General features: G+C 47.2%; 2 protein-coding genes across 2 annotated transcripts in view; both read right to left on the bottom strand.

Moving 5' to 3' along the window:
- The window catches only part of LOC147748826 (PAN2-PAN3 deadenylation complex catalytic subunit PAN2-like), a 771,836-nt gene that overhangs the window by 490,553 nt on the left and 265,227 nt on the right, over positions 1–16,056 (bottom strand). The window lies entirely within an intron of this gene.
- LOC147748828 (uncharacterized) lies at positions 5,822–8,284 on the bottom strand. Its single transcript, XM_086936486.1, has 2 exons — positions 8,245–8,284; positions 5,822–7,878 (listed from the first exon to the last, which is right to left on the bottom strand). The coding sequence occupies exon 2, from the start codon at positions 7,618–7,620 to the stop codon at positions 6,688–6,690; it is 933 nt and encodes a 310-aa protein (XP_086792612.1). The 5' UTR covers positions 7,621–7,878; positions 8,245–8,284; the 3' UTR covers positions 5,822–6,687.

Raw genomic sequence — 16,056 nt, 5'->3', positions numbered from 1 at the left:
CAACACTAGGCGGCGATCTATGCACAGATATGAATTCAGCAGCCCACATGCCTCGAACACACATTTCGTTCAATACACACAATATTTTCACAGCCATCAAGTGAGGTCATAAGAAAAACTTAAGCATCTATTCGTAGCATGCAGGGCTGCAGATTAACCAGCTCTTCATACTACAATCTAGTGTTGGGCTCAGATCTTTGCAATTTGCTTTTTTTTCTTCAAAGAAGTCTGAGTCACGAGCTATAGTGACTCCTCCTCCACTGGCAATGCACATGGGCACCCAGTCCATGTTGAATTCTGTTTCACACAGCGAGTGAGAGCAGCATAGAGTGTTGCGGGAACACTATATGATGCACATGTGTACTGCACAAAGCAAATAACGAAAGATGAGATCTGGAATCAGACCCATACGCGTCCAGGGAAGAGAGTGGGAGCTTGTGAATCTACAGAACCACATGGTACGTTTAGATGTATAAAGGTTAAGTAACCTCTTCCATTCATAGCTATCCATCAAACAATTCCAGCTTTAGATAGAAGTTGTCCCTGGCAAGACTTTGCAAAGGCCATGAACAGCTGATTTGCCTTGCGAAAGGGTTTATTTCCATCTATGTAGTACGTGAGTGTGCACTTTTCGTCTAGGGCATGAAACACTGCCTGCTACTGAGTCTGGTTGGGGGAAAAAGACTGGGAGATGTATGGTCAGATGAAAAGGGGAAAACATGTTAAGAAGGAACCTGAGGTAGTCCTGCACACTACCCTGTCCTTGTGAACTTTGATGAAAGGTTCTTACAGTTTAAGGGCTTGCAGCTCAGTAATGCAGCATACAAAAGAAAGTGAAGGCTACCTTCCAGGAGAGGTACTTGAGTAGGAAAGAATGTGAGGGCTCAAAAGTGGGACCCTTGAGTAACGACAATATTCAGGTGCCACACTGGTGGTGGCAGAACCCTGTGAGTAATTACCCTTTTGAGGCCTTCCATGAATGTCTTGATTGCGGAAAAGGGAGAAATGTTCCCAGTTTTTCACGAATGCAGGTATAGATGCTAAATGAAGCTATATTGAAGTGTAGGAGAGGCCTGACTTCTGGAGATGGAGCACATATCCAATATTATCATGGTCTGCAAACCTCAGAGGGTCTGGAGATGCAGCAGTGGACAAATAATTTCCACTTTGCTACTTGGTATGCCAGTGTGGTAGGTCTACAGTACTCTCACTCGACGTTCATGCTTTCCTAGAGAAGACAAGATAACTGAATTCTAAGACCTCTGGAGCAAGATTGCCAGATTGAGTTGGTTGGGATCTGGGTGCCTGATCTGCCCTTGCTTCCTGATGAGGAAGCTTTGCATGGGAGCTAATTGATATCTTTAGCAGGGCTGAAAACCAGTGCTTCCTGGCCCAAGTGTGGGGGGAATGAGGATTTGCCATGTTGACCACATCTTCCGCACCACCAGGAGTGGGAAAGGTAGAAAGCATATGCAAAGATCCCTGACCAGTTGATCCATAGTGCATTGCCAATGGACTGTGGGTGCCTTGAGGCGAAGTTTGGGCATTTTGTATTCTCGAGGTGGAGAACAGGTCTACATAGGAGTGTCCCAAAACTGGAAATAAACGTGCAGGACCGGCGAAATGATTTTCCCACTTGTACACTTGTTGACGGTTCCTGCTCAACAGGTCCACCAGTCTATTGTCCACCTAAGGGAGGTACTCTGCCATCAAGTGAATGTGGTGGTGGAGTGCCCAATGCCAGATTGTAGGAGCCAGCAGAGAAAAGGATACCAAGTGGACGTCCCCTGCTTTTTTAAGTAGTACATGGCTGTCATTTGTCTGTCCTGACCAGGACTTCTTTACCTCAAATGAGAGGTAGAAAGCGTTGAGAGTGAGGTGTAATGCCAGAAGTTCAAGATAACTTATATGGTGGTTCTGCTACTCAGGAGTCCACAAAACCTGCACTGTGTTCTGATCGGGATGAGCTCCCAACCCACCTTGGGAGGCAGCTGTGGTAACAGCGACTTGTGGAATGGGGAGAAAAGGCATGCACCACAACATGTTGTTGTTGCTGTCCCACCACTTCTAAGAGCGAGGGACGCTGACCTTTACCAACAGAATATCTTCCACCTGACCCTCCTCCTGTGACCATTGTGCTGAAAGGCACTGCTGCAATTGACACCTGTGTAGTTGGGCTTAGAGTATGAACGCAATGCATGAGGCCATTCTATCCAAATTTGGCTTTACAGTTCTGAAGCTGGACACAGGCTGCAATGCTTTTAGGGCGTGGCCATGCTTTGCCAGTGACAGATCAGCATCACCCATTGAAAGGATTGGATCTGGAGGAGTTGCAGATGGGACTTGGCCACATTTATGGTGAACCCAAGTCTGTGAAGTGAGATTGTCATCTGTATGTGCTTTAGGCACTGTTGTTTTCTTACACTATCAGCCAATCATCAATATAGGGGAAAACATGAATGCACCCCTCCTTAAGCAAAAGTCACACAATTGATGGATGGAATGCAGAACAAAGCAAAACATTCACCCCAAGTCTAGAGATCTGATTCAAATCCATCATTCTTTTACCCACCATGCCACCCCAGTTTAGACCTGATCATATGCAAATCAGTCTTGACCCCGTGCCTCATGGGAACAGTGCAGCCTGAACTTCCAAGCCACGTCCTTCCTACTTAAGCCACAAGGAACCTCTGCCCTGCACTTGCAGACCCTTGAAGCACTGGTGACGCTAAAGGGAAGTACCTTGACATGATGCTGGTCAATCAGGAGGTGGGAAGGATGGAGATGAAAAAACTGCCATGTAGTCGAATTGCTGAAGCAGAGGTATTACATTACAGCGTCACTATATGGAGATTTTCTGAGAAATTGCTCTACAAAGAGGAGTTTCCTTTTGAAGAAAAATATGTGCTGGCTTGAGGGCAGCAAGGTGGAGATCTTACCTATTTACAGAGGAAGGAATATGCTACTTACCAGTATGCATCTGTTCTTGGCATGTAGGGCTGCTGACATTCATATCTGTGCATAGATCGCCGCCTAGTGTTGGGTCCGGATGATTGCACATTGTTGTCCTGGAAGAGTCTTCGAAGTATCACGAGATAGGTGGCTCCTCCCGTGGACTACAGTGCGCATGGGCATCCTCTCCATCTTCAGATTGTTTTTCGCCATTGTGGCAGAGATGGAGTGTTATACAGTAAGTGATGACCATGCCTGAGAATGACTGAGTGCTACAGCTGCGACAGGCACCTGGGGGGAGGGCGGGTGATATGAATGTCAGCAGCCCTACATGCCAAGAACAGATGCATACTGGTAAGTAGCATATTCCGTTCGAGGCATGTGGGCTGCTGAATTCATATCTGTGCATAGAATAAATAGCAGTTACCTCCTTAGCGGTGGTTGCCCGTGCCAGCTGCAACAGTCTGAAAAAGGGTTTTGAGAACAGCCTGTCCTACAGCAGCTTGCTGTTTGGAATGTACATCTACGCAGTAGTGTTTGGTAAATGTATGTATGGTGGTCCATGTGGCTGCTCTACATATATCCTCTAGGGGAATGTTACCTAGGAAAGCCATGGATGCCCCTAACTTGCGTGTGGAATGCGCTCTTGGGGGAACTGTTAATGTGCGTTTAGCTTTTTGATAACAGATCTGTATGCACTTAACAATCCATCTGGCTATACCTGATTTGGAAATGGGGTTGCCTTTGTGTTGTGGAGAGAAGGCAACAAACAGTTGTTTAGTCTTTCTAAAATCCTTTGTCCTGTCGATGTAATACAGGAGAGCTCTTTTAACATCTAAGGTGTGCAGTGCTCGGTCTGCCACAGAATCTGGATTTGGGAAGAAAACTGGCAGTTCTATGGTTTGATTAATGTGGAACTGCGACACCACCTTAGGCATGAATTTAGGGTTGGTACGTAGCACTACCCTATTAGCATGAATCTGTATGAAAGGCTCTTGAATAGTTAGGGCTTGAAGCTCACTAACTCTTCTTAGCGATGTGATGGCTACCAGAAAAGCCACTTTCCATGTAAGAAACTGTATCTCACAAGAGTGAAGAGGTTCAAAGGGTGGTCCCATTAGTCTGGTGAGAACTATGTTTAGATTCCAGACAGGTGAAGGAGGGTGTCTGGGAGGGATCACTCTCTTGAGTCCTTCCAAAAAAGCTTTAATGGCAGGCACCCTGAAAAGGGAAAGATGCTGCCTGTTTTGAAGATATGCTGTCATGGCGGCCAAATGTATCCTGATGGAACTATATGCCAGATTGCATCTGTATAGATGCAACAAATAACATATGATGTTTTGCGTGGACGCATCTAGCGGATTAATGTCATTATTGTAACAGTAAATGACAAATCGCTTCCATTTGGCCGCATAGCTCACTGGTTAGAGGCGGCAGACCCGAGAGCAGAGGACGGCCCGGGACCAGGGTTCGATTCCCGGCGCGGCAGGTTTCTGGACCAGGGTCAGCGGACTCGATAATTCTCTCGCCTCGGTGCCCACTCTGATCAGCGATCACACTCGGCAACTCTGGGCACTAGCTTGCCTCATCTTCACTAACGGCCCCACCAGACCGCCGGGGATGCCTGGTCTCACCCTGGAGATACCCATTAAGAGACCATCTCTCAGGGTAGCCAGGAAGGGTTTCGCAGCGGTCGAAGCGCCTTGGGACCCTACGGGTAAGTAGTGCGCTATATAAATGCCAATGCATTTGCATGCATTGCATTTAGCATGCCCTAGTCGTAGGTCGTCTTGCCTCCTTGATGATGTTCATACAGTCAGGGGGCAAGTTGAGGTAGCCAAACTCTATGACCTCAGGAGCCATATTGCAAGGCTCAACTGTTGTGGATCTGGGTGCTGAATGTCTCCATGGCTCTGAGTGAGGAGACTGGGCGTGAGGCGCAGCCGTTGGTGAGGCACCACTGAAAGTTCCAGGACCGTGGCCTGCCTTGCCCACGTTGGAGCAACCAGGATGAGCGTCATGGAGTGCTGCCGCAGTTTGCGTGCCACTAGCGGTATGAGCGGTGCTGGAGGAAAAGCGTACGCAAATCTGCCTGACCAGCTCATCCATATCGCATTGCCCTGAGACTGCGGGTGTGGGAACCTGGCGGCGAAGGTTTGGCATTTTGCGTTTTCCTTTGTTTCGAATAGGTCTATCTATGGATGACCCCACTGCTGGAAATATGGTTGGAGCACCGAGGGGTGTATCTCCCACTCGTGCATCTGATGGCTGTGCCTGCTGAGCAGGTCCGCCATCTGGTTGTCCTTGCCTGGGAGATGTTCCGCCATGAGGAACATGTTTCTTTGAATAGCCCACTTCCACATGCTCTGGGCTAGATGAGACAATTGTGGAGAGTGTGTGCCTCCCTGCTTCTGGATGTTATACATGGCAGTCATGTTGTCCGTCCGGATCAGCACAACTTTGTTGCACAAGTGCAATTTGAATGCCTTCATTGCCATGAAGATTGCCATCAGCTCCAACAGGTTGATATGCATCTTTTGCTGCTGCGTCGTCCATAGTCCCTGCACAGTATAATGGAGGACATGCGCTCCCCAGCCCTGGAGAGATGCGTCCGTTGTCAGCACTATTTGTGGGGCAGGCTCTTGGAAAGGTCGTCCCCTGCAAAGGTTTTGTGTGTTCCACCAATGCAGAGAGTTGTATGCACGACCGGTCACCAACACTAGGTCTTTCAGATGTCCATGAGCCTGGTTCCACTGTCGTGCCAAGCACTCCTGAAGCGGACGCATGTGTAGCCTCGCGTGCGGGACTATGAAGATGCAGGAGGCCATTATACCTATCAGCTGCATGAATACCTGGGCTGGGAGTGAGTGTTGGGGCCTGAATTTCTGAATTAGCAATTGCATGCTGTTGACTCTGGCAGAGTTTGGCTGCGCTGTTGCTGTCAGAGTGTTTTTTTGTCGCACCTAGGTACTGTTGTACATGTGCGGGCTGAAGGTGTGATTTTGGGTAATTCAGTGAAAATCCTAGACTGTGTAGGAGGTGAATTGTGCGGGACATGTGTCTGGCACATTGCTGGGCTGACTTTGCTTGGATAAGCCAGTCGTCCAGGTAAGGATAGACATGGATGTGTTGTCTTCGAAGGTGCGCAGCCACCGTCGCTAAGCACTTGGTGAACATCCTGGGGGCAGTAGTGACCCCGAAAGGCAGGACCTTGAATTGGTAATGCTGGTTGTTGACGGTGAACCTGAGATATTTCCTGTGCCCTGGGTGAATGGGAATGTGGAAATATGCATACTTTAGGTCTAGGGTTGCTAGAAGTCCCCCTGACCGAGCAATGGTAGAACTTGCTGTAAAGTCAGCATGTGAAAATGTTCTGACAAGATGTACTGGTTCAGGGGTCTGAGGTCTATAATGGGCTGGAGAGACCCGTCCTTCTTTGGGATTAAGAAGTACAGTGAGTACACCCCTGTACCCTGCTGTTCTAAAGGCACGAGTTCTATGGCCCCTTTTTGCAGCATGCAGATTACTTCTTGCTGCAATAAGTGCATGTGCTCTGCGGAAATAGGACGGTGCCTTGGGGGTATGTTGGGAGGAGTGGAGGTTAGTTCCAGACAATAGCCGTATTGGATAAGTTGTCTCACCCACCTGTCTGTGGTAATGCCTTCCCAGACTGGCAGGAACTGCTGGAGTCTTCCCCCGACTGGTGTTATATGGTCTGGGGGCAGTGACAAGGCGTCACTGTTTATTGGTGGCGGAGGATCTGGCATTATTATTTCCACGTCCTCTGCCTTTGGTGCTGTTTCCACAATATCCACCGCTGTTATTCTTGTTATAGGTGGTCTGCGTGCTCCCCTTGTTGTATTGGGCTTGCTGCGATGCTTGACTTCTAGAGGCTCCCCTGTTACCGGAGCGACGAAAGGAACCGCCCCTGAACTGTTGTGACTGCAGAGCCCCCATGGATTTTGCTGTCTCAGTATCTTTTCTAATCTTTTCAAGGGACGTGTCTACATCAGGACCAAAAACAAAGTCAGGGTTAACTGGCTGAATGAGCAAAGTTGTTTGGATCTCTGCTTTAAAACCAGAGATGCGGAGCCAGGCATGCCGTCTCAGCATTACACTAGTGTTGATGGCCCTAGCTGCTGTGTCTGCTGCATTGAGTGCACACTTGATGGATGCATTTGAAATCAATTTTCCTTCCTGTATCAGCATTTCTGCTCCCTCCTTATAAACATCAGGCAGGTGTTGTAGTAGCTGCTCTAACCTGTCGTAGTGAGCCCTATCATATCTGGCTAATAGGGCCAGTGTATTTGAGATCCTCCAAATATTAGCCGCTTGAGCCGCTACACGTTTGCCAGAAGCTTCCAAGATTTTGGATTCTTTGTCCGGAGGAGGAGCATCACTACTTGTTTGAGAGTTTGCTCTCTTGCGAGCATTAGCCACTACTAAGGAGTCCAATGGGAGCTGGCCTTTAATGTACGTACGGTCCACAGGCGCAGGCCGGTATTTCCTTTCAATCCTTGGGTTTACAACCCTTGCCCTTGTGGTCTCCTTGAAAATGTCAGTAGCATGTTTAAGGACACCCTTTAGCATAAGCAATGTATTTACTGATCTTTCTGAGGTTGAGAAAGTATCAAACAGAAAGTCTTCCTCCACTGGGTCAGCGTGCATTTCCACGTCATGGTTATTGGCTGCCCTTTCAATCAATGCGTTAAACGCCGCCGTGTCTTCAGTAGGCAAGGTTTTGACAGTATAGGACTGAGTATCAGGCGTGGTGTGTGGCTCATCAGGGTCAACAGGTTCAGTCCAGGGTTGAGGTTCCTCCTGATCTGTGTCAGCAGGATAAGTAAATTCATCCTCATTGTATCCCTCCCCCACATCCTCATTGGTGCGTGTGGGAGAATAGGCATAGTGTTGTGCATATGACTCCTATGACTAGGAAGTAGTGTGGCTCACTGGTTAGAGGCGGCAGACCCGAGAGCAGAGGACGGCCCGGGACCAGGGTTCGATTCCCGGCGCGGCAGGTTTCTGGACCAGGGTCAGCAGACTCGATAATTCTCTCGCCTCGGTGCCCACTCTGATCAGCGGTCACACTCGGCAACTCTGGGCATTAGCTTGCCTCATCTTCACTAACGGCCCCCCAGACCGCCGGGGATGCCTGGTCGCACCCTGGAGATACCCATTAAGGGACCATCTCTCAGGGAAGCCAGGAAGGGTTTCGCAGCGGTCGAAGCGCCAGGACGCCTACGGGTAGCAGTGCGCTATATAAATGCCAACACACAACACACAACACACTCCACAGGTTCAAAGAGAACAGGTGAGGTGGCAGAATCCCTTTTGCTTTTGAGAGGGATTTTGTATGACTCCAAAGGATGTTCTGGAGCGATTTTCCGTTTGTGAATGGCTAGTCTGCCAGAATTGGAGTCGATGAACAGCTTCGACTGATTGTCATATGAGGGTGCCTGGAACACCACCTCCTCCTGAATGGACTGAGACCTGGAAAGTACTGATACCTTCTTGGACGTTCCGGTACTCTTCTGTGGCTCGAACGCTGTGGGTCGAGCGGTTGGCGGCAGTCCGTATTTAATTGGTGGAGGAAGCACTGGAGACGAACCGACCTTTTTTGAGGGTGGCGTTGTCTTCGATCCGACTGACTTTGTTGGATCACCAGCTTGCTTGCGGCCTTGCGTCGACTCGAGCTCCTGGTGCGCAGCAGGCACGGTCTTTTGCTTCGACGCGATAAGCTCTTTCTGGTCGGGTTTGTTCTTCGACTCGAAGGCCTTGCTTAACATTGGCTTGGAGGCTGTAAGCTTCGGATCGACAGTCTTTTTAGCCTTGAGTCCTTCGCCAGTGTCGCCATGTTTGGACGTCGACGGCGTGAAAGCGACGTGCTTGACCGTAGAGACAGGTTCCGGCGCCCCGCTCTTCGGGCCGACGCCCCCTTGTGACCCCGAAGGGTCAATAACCCTTTTAGATTTGATCGGAGCCGACAAATCCGAGGCCGTCGATTCGAGGACTGTCTTCAGCAGTTTCGGTTTCGATTTTGCATCTGTCGGTTTCGGTTTCGATTTTGGTGGATCGACCGATGGCTCCTTAGAAGTATTCTTAGCCGGGCCTTGACGCGGGGCTATAGAATGTGGATTAAAATCTTGGCTAAGGCCTTCCGGCAATGCCTCGACCTGAGCCGTAGATAGTACAGTGTCAGTATTGGGCCCCGCGACTGCGGGTGGGCCCTGCTCATCGCTTGAGTCGTCATCGACGGCTCCGATGGCCTCTGCGTCGTCTCCTACCTCGACGACGTCTTCTTCATGGACGTAGTCTTCTTCTTCGTCCACATCGAAGTTAGAGTCTTGCTCCGACGCAGGGTCCGACTGACGGTCAGGATCCTCTTCATCGACGCCTTCATCGTCATCGGCCTCGACGATGTTCTCCGGGTCAGGCGCCGTTTTCTGCGCCGACTGTCGTGCGGCGCGTCGAAGTCGACACGTCTTCTTTGAACGGAACTTGGAACAGGCCATACAGCTGGCCTCGTCGTGGTCCGGAGATAAACATTTATTGCACACTGGGTGCACATCAATGTGAGGGTATTTGGAGTTACAGATGGGGCATCTCTTGAACGGGCTCTGTTCCATCGTCGATCGTTGTGGGGGCCTTTGGGGTCGAAAAGGCAAACGGCCTTCGACGTCCTGTTTGAAGAAATGGATCAAGTACAGGCACCGAACGAGAGACAATACAGACGCCCCGAAGGCCTTTTGGCCTTGCGAAAAGTGTTTTATATTGATTCCGAACTTGAGTCAAGAAAGTACATCCGAACCCAATGGCGGAAAAAAACAATCTGAAGATGGAGAGGATGCCCATGCACACTGTAGTCCAGGGGAGGAGCCACCAATCTCGTGATACTTCGAAGACTCTTCCAGGACAACAATGTGCAATCATCCGGACCCAACACTAGGCGGCGATCTATGCACAGATATGAATTCAGCAGCCCACAAGCCTCGAACCAGGTGTTTCTGCTGTGCATCCAGCTCCTCCTATGAGCGCTGGAGGATGGGTTATTTAGATAACTGAGAGCCGGTCGTAGAGAGTGCTTTCGGCACCGAATGTACTGATGGAGATGAAGGGGTACTTGACATGGAGACGGATTTCAGTGCTGATGTATGTTTTGGTACCAATGTGGGTTTTGGTGTTGGTGCTGAAGGCTCTCCTTGTTTTAAAGGGACCTGAGGCTTGTGTAGGCTCTTCTGGTTCGATGGGCAAGCACAGGGTTCTCTTAAGTCGGTCCTGGAGGGACCATGCCCGATTATTAAGATATCTAAATGGGGGCATGCTAAAAATCTGGCATGGATACAGCCTTTCAGGACCGACAATGGAGAGTCCTGGATAAGCTGGATCAGTGCCTGGAGAAGGGAGCACTGTTGTCTCCGAAGCCTTTGGTTAGTGCAGACCATGGCCCAAAGACGTAGGTGGCTTGACTGGCTGTTTTGAAGACACTGGGATTGACACCTAACCCCTTTGGGGCAGGGCTCTGCTTCAACTCGGAGCAATAGTGCTGGCCTAAGTTGTGTGTTGATGCCACTCTCACTCACGACTGGAGTCGTCTTCCGCGGCTGCTAGGCACCCGAATCAATACAGTCCAAATCTTTGAACTCAGAGGATAAGGCTGCGTCCAGGCTGGGGGAAGGCTGGAGGGACTGTGCCTCCGAGGGGCTGGCTTCTGTCTGCTATATTCCTGCCATGTTCCTGGAAGATGTCAGTCTGACTCCTGCCTCAGTATTCTCTGATGTGCCCATTTCTGATTTTGGTGTCAGAGAGTCTACTTCATCTGGAAGTGAAGCAGGCCTCACACATGGTATTGTCACGGCCTGGGTAAAGGCAGATATTGCAAACCTGGTGATGGTCGATCCACAAGAATTAGGATAGGCACTGGAGACAGTACTGGAAGGGCTTTTTTTCCATCACTGTGAGTGTATTCTTGAGGCAGTCTTCAAGGCAAGGGGCGGATGCGCCGGTGAGAACACAAAGCCTTGGTAGTAAGGTTTTGAAAGAAGGCCTATGTTCATTCAAAGTCATCTGAAAAACTGAGCAAGTCGAAGATCTGTCACTGATCCATTAGGGCTGCAGCATGTATTATGCCACCCTAACGGAACCCCCCCCCCCCCCTACAAACTGCATGCAGGCTGCCATTGTAGACTGGGTGTCATGGTGCAAATTGAGCAAAAACATGACATGGCACACTCACTGTGTGCCATGCCAAAGTCATTTCAGGCTTCAATAGATCTACTCACCCACTTGCTATGGCGAGTCTGATTTTTATCAGGTCGAGCTATTTATAGTACGTTCCTATCCATTCTGACGAGTGAACAAACTGCAAAGGAACAGGTGTTTTGTTCATTCAGATAATGAATGAACAATAAAGACGCCTTTAAAGCTTTTTTTTTTATTTTGACACATTTGCTGTCTGTTAAAGGACAGAAGTCAAATGCCAGTTTGTCTTTTTATTAATTGCTGCTTATCTTGGGTTTACTTTCCTTTCTCTTATTAGAGTTAGAGGTTTTTGTCAAGTGATCTTACAATCCTTGTGAAACAGAAGATAGTAAGTTTTTTTTGCAAATATTTCAAAATATATATATAGGAATTACACCACCGCTTAATTCGGAAGTGTGGTGCAAACAAAGATTTAAATAGGAGCAAAACATATCAGAACACTTTGTGATGTGCAAAGGAAAAATATTTGCAGAAACTATTTTTAAACACTGTACACTATATAGTTGTAACTACAATGCAAATTGTGAGGGGATTGAGGCAAAGCAGATTGTGATATAAATTACTCCACTAAAAGATAGGTGCAGTTTACTAGGTGCTAAGGACCGGAGACTCAATACCCCTAAGCCTCCAGATATACACAAAATCTCTCAATTCCAAAACACAATAGTCCAGCACACATGGTTTGAGTTCATAAGTAAATATACAGCGATTTTCCAAAAACAAGCCTTGATACAGCTTAAACATTCATTTCACATAATTCGATCTCATGATCAGACAAAAGGGCAATTCAGCAGAGTTCTTAAATTCTTTATTGATTACTTTTTTTCTCTCTGACAAGGTAAAACCGTTGCCAACGTGTTTCGTCCTTGCAGACTTCTTCAGGGCTACAAACAATATACATATATACAAATTACTTTACAAAAATTATTACATCTTCACTTTACAATCATTATAAAATAAACATTCCATTTATTCAGAAAAAACATACCCATTGTATTATACAAAATTCATGTTGCATTTCATTTTCTATTAGCACAGGTGTATGTAGGACGAAGTATTTCAGATATAGTTCTCAAAGCAATACTGCATTCAAAACATTTCTACTGACTTTGCCACATTTCATATAGTCTTAAAATACATCCACAGTATATTAGGGAAACATTCCTCCATTACCCCAGATTGATGCTCCCTAACATATACAATGATGTAACGATTCTTAGCAGAAACAAAACACAGTCTCCTATCATGAGTAGGATTATAGCGTAGCGCAGTTTCTCCTTTTGTTATGCAGTTGCGCAAGTTACTTACCTCCTGTAACAATATATCTGTAAGAGTCATTAGTTAGTGATAGATTCCTTACCTTAGAATTACGTCCAGGCATCAGACAGGATCCGGAAAGTTTTCGTCAGCAGTACCCCTGCGCGTCGGAAGGTGGAGTCATACTGTTCTGTGTCCGGAGTATGCGTCATGATCTTCGGTATGACGTAGAGGCAGCTACTTAGACCCCGCCCTCACACGCTAACGTCAGTTCTGTACACGACTTTCCGCGCCAGGAACTCAGAGCCATACAAGATACTGACCACTGGTGCATTGAAACTAGGACCCTGAAAGGGATGACCTTAACCCTAGTAATCAGTTTACAGAACAGGGAGGATGGGTGGGGCGGTAAGGAATCTATCACTAACTAATGTCTCTTACAGATATATTGTTACAGAAGGTAAGTAACTTGTGCATCTGAAAGAGACACGTTAGTAATAGATTACTTACCTTAGAATAGATACCCCAGCAATACCAACCCCGGTGGTGGGTCTGCGAACCAAAATCACACCAGAAAGTCCAAAAAAGCAGTCTCTCTGGACCTGGCTGTCAAGGAAATAATGCTTAGTAAAAGTGTGCAGCGAGACCGACGTGGCTGCCTGACCGATGTCTTGCAGGGAGACACCACGTCCCAATGCAGTAGTAGCTGCTGTCGCCCTGGTAGAATGGGCGCATAGTTCCATCGGAGGTTCAATTTTAGCCAGAGAATAACCAGCTTTTATACACAAGACGAGCCCGCAGGAGATAGTCCACTTGTTTACAACCCAGCCTTTCTTGGCGCCTACGTACCCAACAAAGAGCTGGTCATCCACCCCGAACTGTTGTGTGCAAGCTAGTTTAAATGGGAGGCAACATATAAAGAACAGAGCAAAGTGTAAGCATTCAATGAGACAACATATCCAGATGCTGTTATTCGTCTTTTTATTTTCAGCTGTGCAAAGTATGCAGATGATGAAACCAGCCAATGAGTTTCACCCAAACATGGGCTTCTTCAGGCCAAAGAAAAATATTTGGCGATGAAAGTAATCCTTCAATTGTAGTCAATATTGCGGCGAGAACTGTTAATTCTGAATGGTGAATAACAAAGCTCTCTGGTAGGAGGGGGATTCTCACTGAGTAAACCTGAATCCCATGTGAACAGTGACATGTCCGGAGGCCGTCTTTCAGGCAGTTGAGTTAGCTCTACTGCCAAATATTTTTCTTTGCCCTGAAGAAGCCCATGTTTGGGTGAAACGCTTTGGCTGTTTTCATCATCTGCATACTTTGCACAGCTGAAAATATAAAGACGAATAGCGGCATCTGGATATACACAACCGTGTCCGGTTGAACGACAGAAAAGGAGGTTTACAGGAAAGAGCCTGGAGCTCACTCACGCGCATAGTGGAGGTGATGGCAACCAGGAAAGAAGTCTTTAAAGTCAGTAAACAAAGAGGACAGTTGTGAAGCGGCTCAAAGGAGCGCACATCAAATACGTAAGAACCAGATTCAAGTCCCACTGCGGCATAACAAACGGAATAGGAGGGAAAAGGTGAGTAATGCCTTTGAGAAGGAAAATGCTACTTACCAGTATGCATCTGTTCTTGGCATGTAGACATGCAGAGTCCTACACTTAGCAATAGATCGCCACCTGGTGTTGGGCTCGGATGATTGCAGGTTGTTGTCTTCTTGGAAGAAGTCTTTGTAGTCACGAGATAGGTGACTCCTCCCTTGGACAATACTGCGCATGGTCATCGACTTCATCCTCAGATTGTTTTTCGCCATGATGGGAAATGATGGAGTTAGTAGAAGTAAAGATAAAGGATGTCCATGCGTTTGCATCTAATTAAGATGAGTACTGGAACGGACACAAGTCCCGGGGAGGCGGGAGGGCGTGTAGGACTCTGCAGCTCTACATGCCGAGAAAAGATGCATACTGGTAAGTAGCATTTTCCGTTCGAGGCATATGAGCTGCAGATCCTACACTTAGCAACGATTGTGCAGCAGTGTCTACCCTAGCGGTGGTCGCTTGTATCCATTGCAGCATACTGAAATAGTGTTTGAAGAACAGCTTGGCCCACTGCAGCTTGCTGCTTGGCTTGCACATCAACAAAATAGTGTTTAGTGAAGGTGTGTACTGTAGACCATGTTGCTGACTTGCATATGTCCTCTAGTGGTATGTTTCCTAAGAAAGCCATAGAGGCTCCTAGTTTGCGAGTGGAGGGTGCTCTAGGAGGAACTGTTAGTGTACGTTTAGCTTTTTGATACCATATTTGAATACACTTTACAATCCATCTGGCAATTCCTCCTTTAGAGATGGGATTGCCTTTGTGTGGGGGAGAGAAAGATACAAATAGTTGTTTTGTCTTTCTGAAGGATTTAGTCCTGTCTGTGTAATATAGTAGAGCTCTTCTAACATCTAAGGTTTGTAAAGCCCTTTCTGCAACAGAGTCCGGTTTTTGAAAAAACACTGGTAACTCTACTGATTGGTTTAGGTGAAAAGGAGTAATCACTTTTGGTAGGAATTTAGGATTGGGTCTAAGAACCACTTTGTTAGGATGTATTTGAAAAAATGGTTCTTCTATTGTGAATGCTTGTATTTCACTGACTCTTCTGAGAGAGGTAATGGCAACAAGGAAAGCATTTTTCCATGTTAGAAATTGCAGTTCACACTTATGTAATGGCTCAAAAGAGGGGCCCATGAGTCTTGTAAGGACCACATTTAGATTCCATACTGGTGCAGGTGGTAACCTAGGTGGGATTATTCGTTTTAATCCTTCCATGAATGCTTTTATTGCAGGTACTCTAAAGAAAGATAGATGTTGTCTTTTTTGTAAATAGGCTGCAATTGCTGCTAGATGCAGGCGTATGGAAGAATAAGCCAAATTGGACCTTTGTAGGTGTAGAAGGTAGCAAATGATATTTTGGATGGAAACATCCAGTGGATCAATGTTATTGTTGTTACAGTATATTGCAAATCTTTTCCACTTAGCAGCATAACATGCTCTGGTAGTGGGTCTTCTAGCTTCTTTAATGATATTCATACAGTCTGGTGGTTAGTTTAAGTAACCAAACTCTAGGACTTCAGGAGCCAGATTGCCAAATTCAGTTGGCTTGGTTCTGGGTGCCTTATTTCTCCATGGTTCTGTGTTAGCAGGGATGGCGCGAGCCGTAATTTCTGATGTGAAACCAGATACAGCAGCGTGGTGAACCACGGCTGGCGTGCCCATGTGGGGGCCACTAGTATTAGTTTGAGAGACTGTTGTTTGAGCTTGCGAACTACTAGTGGAATGAGTTGGAGAGGCGGAAAAGCGTACGCAAATCTGCCTGACCAGTTCATCCATATTGCATTCCCCTCAGACCGTGGGTGTGGGAACCTGGCGCTGAAAGTTGGGCATTTTGCATTTTCATGGGTGGCAAACAGGTCTATCTGTGGCTTTTCCCACATTTGGAAGAATGGTTATAGAACTTGTGGGTGTATCTCCCATTCGTGAATCTGTTGTGACTGACGACTCAACAGGTCTGCTATCTGATTGTGAATTCCTGGAA

Source organism: Lissotriton vulgaris, chromosome 1_1, assembly GCF_964263255.1.
Source record: "Lissotriton vulgaris chromosome 1_1, aLisVul1.2, whole genome shotgun sequence".
In the NCBI taxonomy this organism is placed as follows: Eukaryota; Metazoa; Chordata; class Amphibia; order Caudata; family Salamandridae; genus Lissotriton; species Lissotriton vulgaris.
Note: the sequence above shows the minus strand (reverse complement) of the source record. Positions and strands in the feature narration are given on the sequence as shown.

Bases quoted from the DNA above. Each gene is read 5' to 3' on its own strand.
- LOC147748828 (XM_086936486.1), bottom strand. From the start codon at position 7,620: ATGCACGCTGACCCAGTGGAGGAAGACTTTCTGTTTGATACTTTCTCA.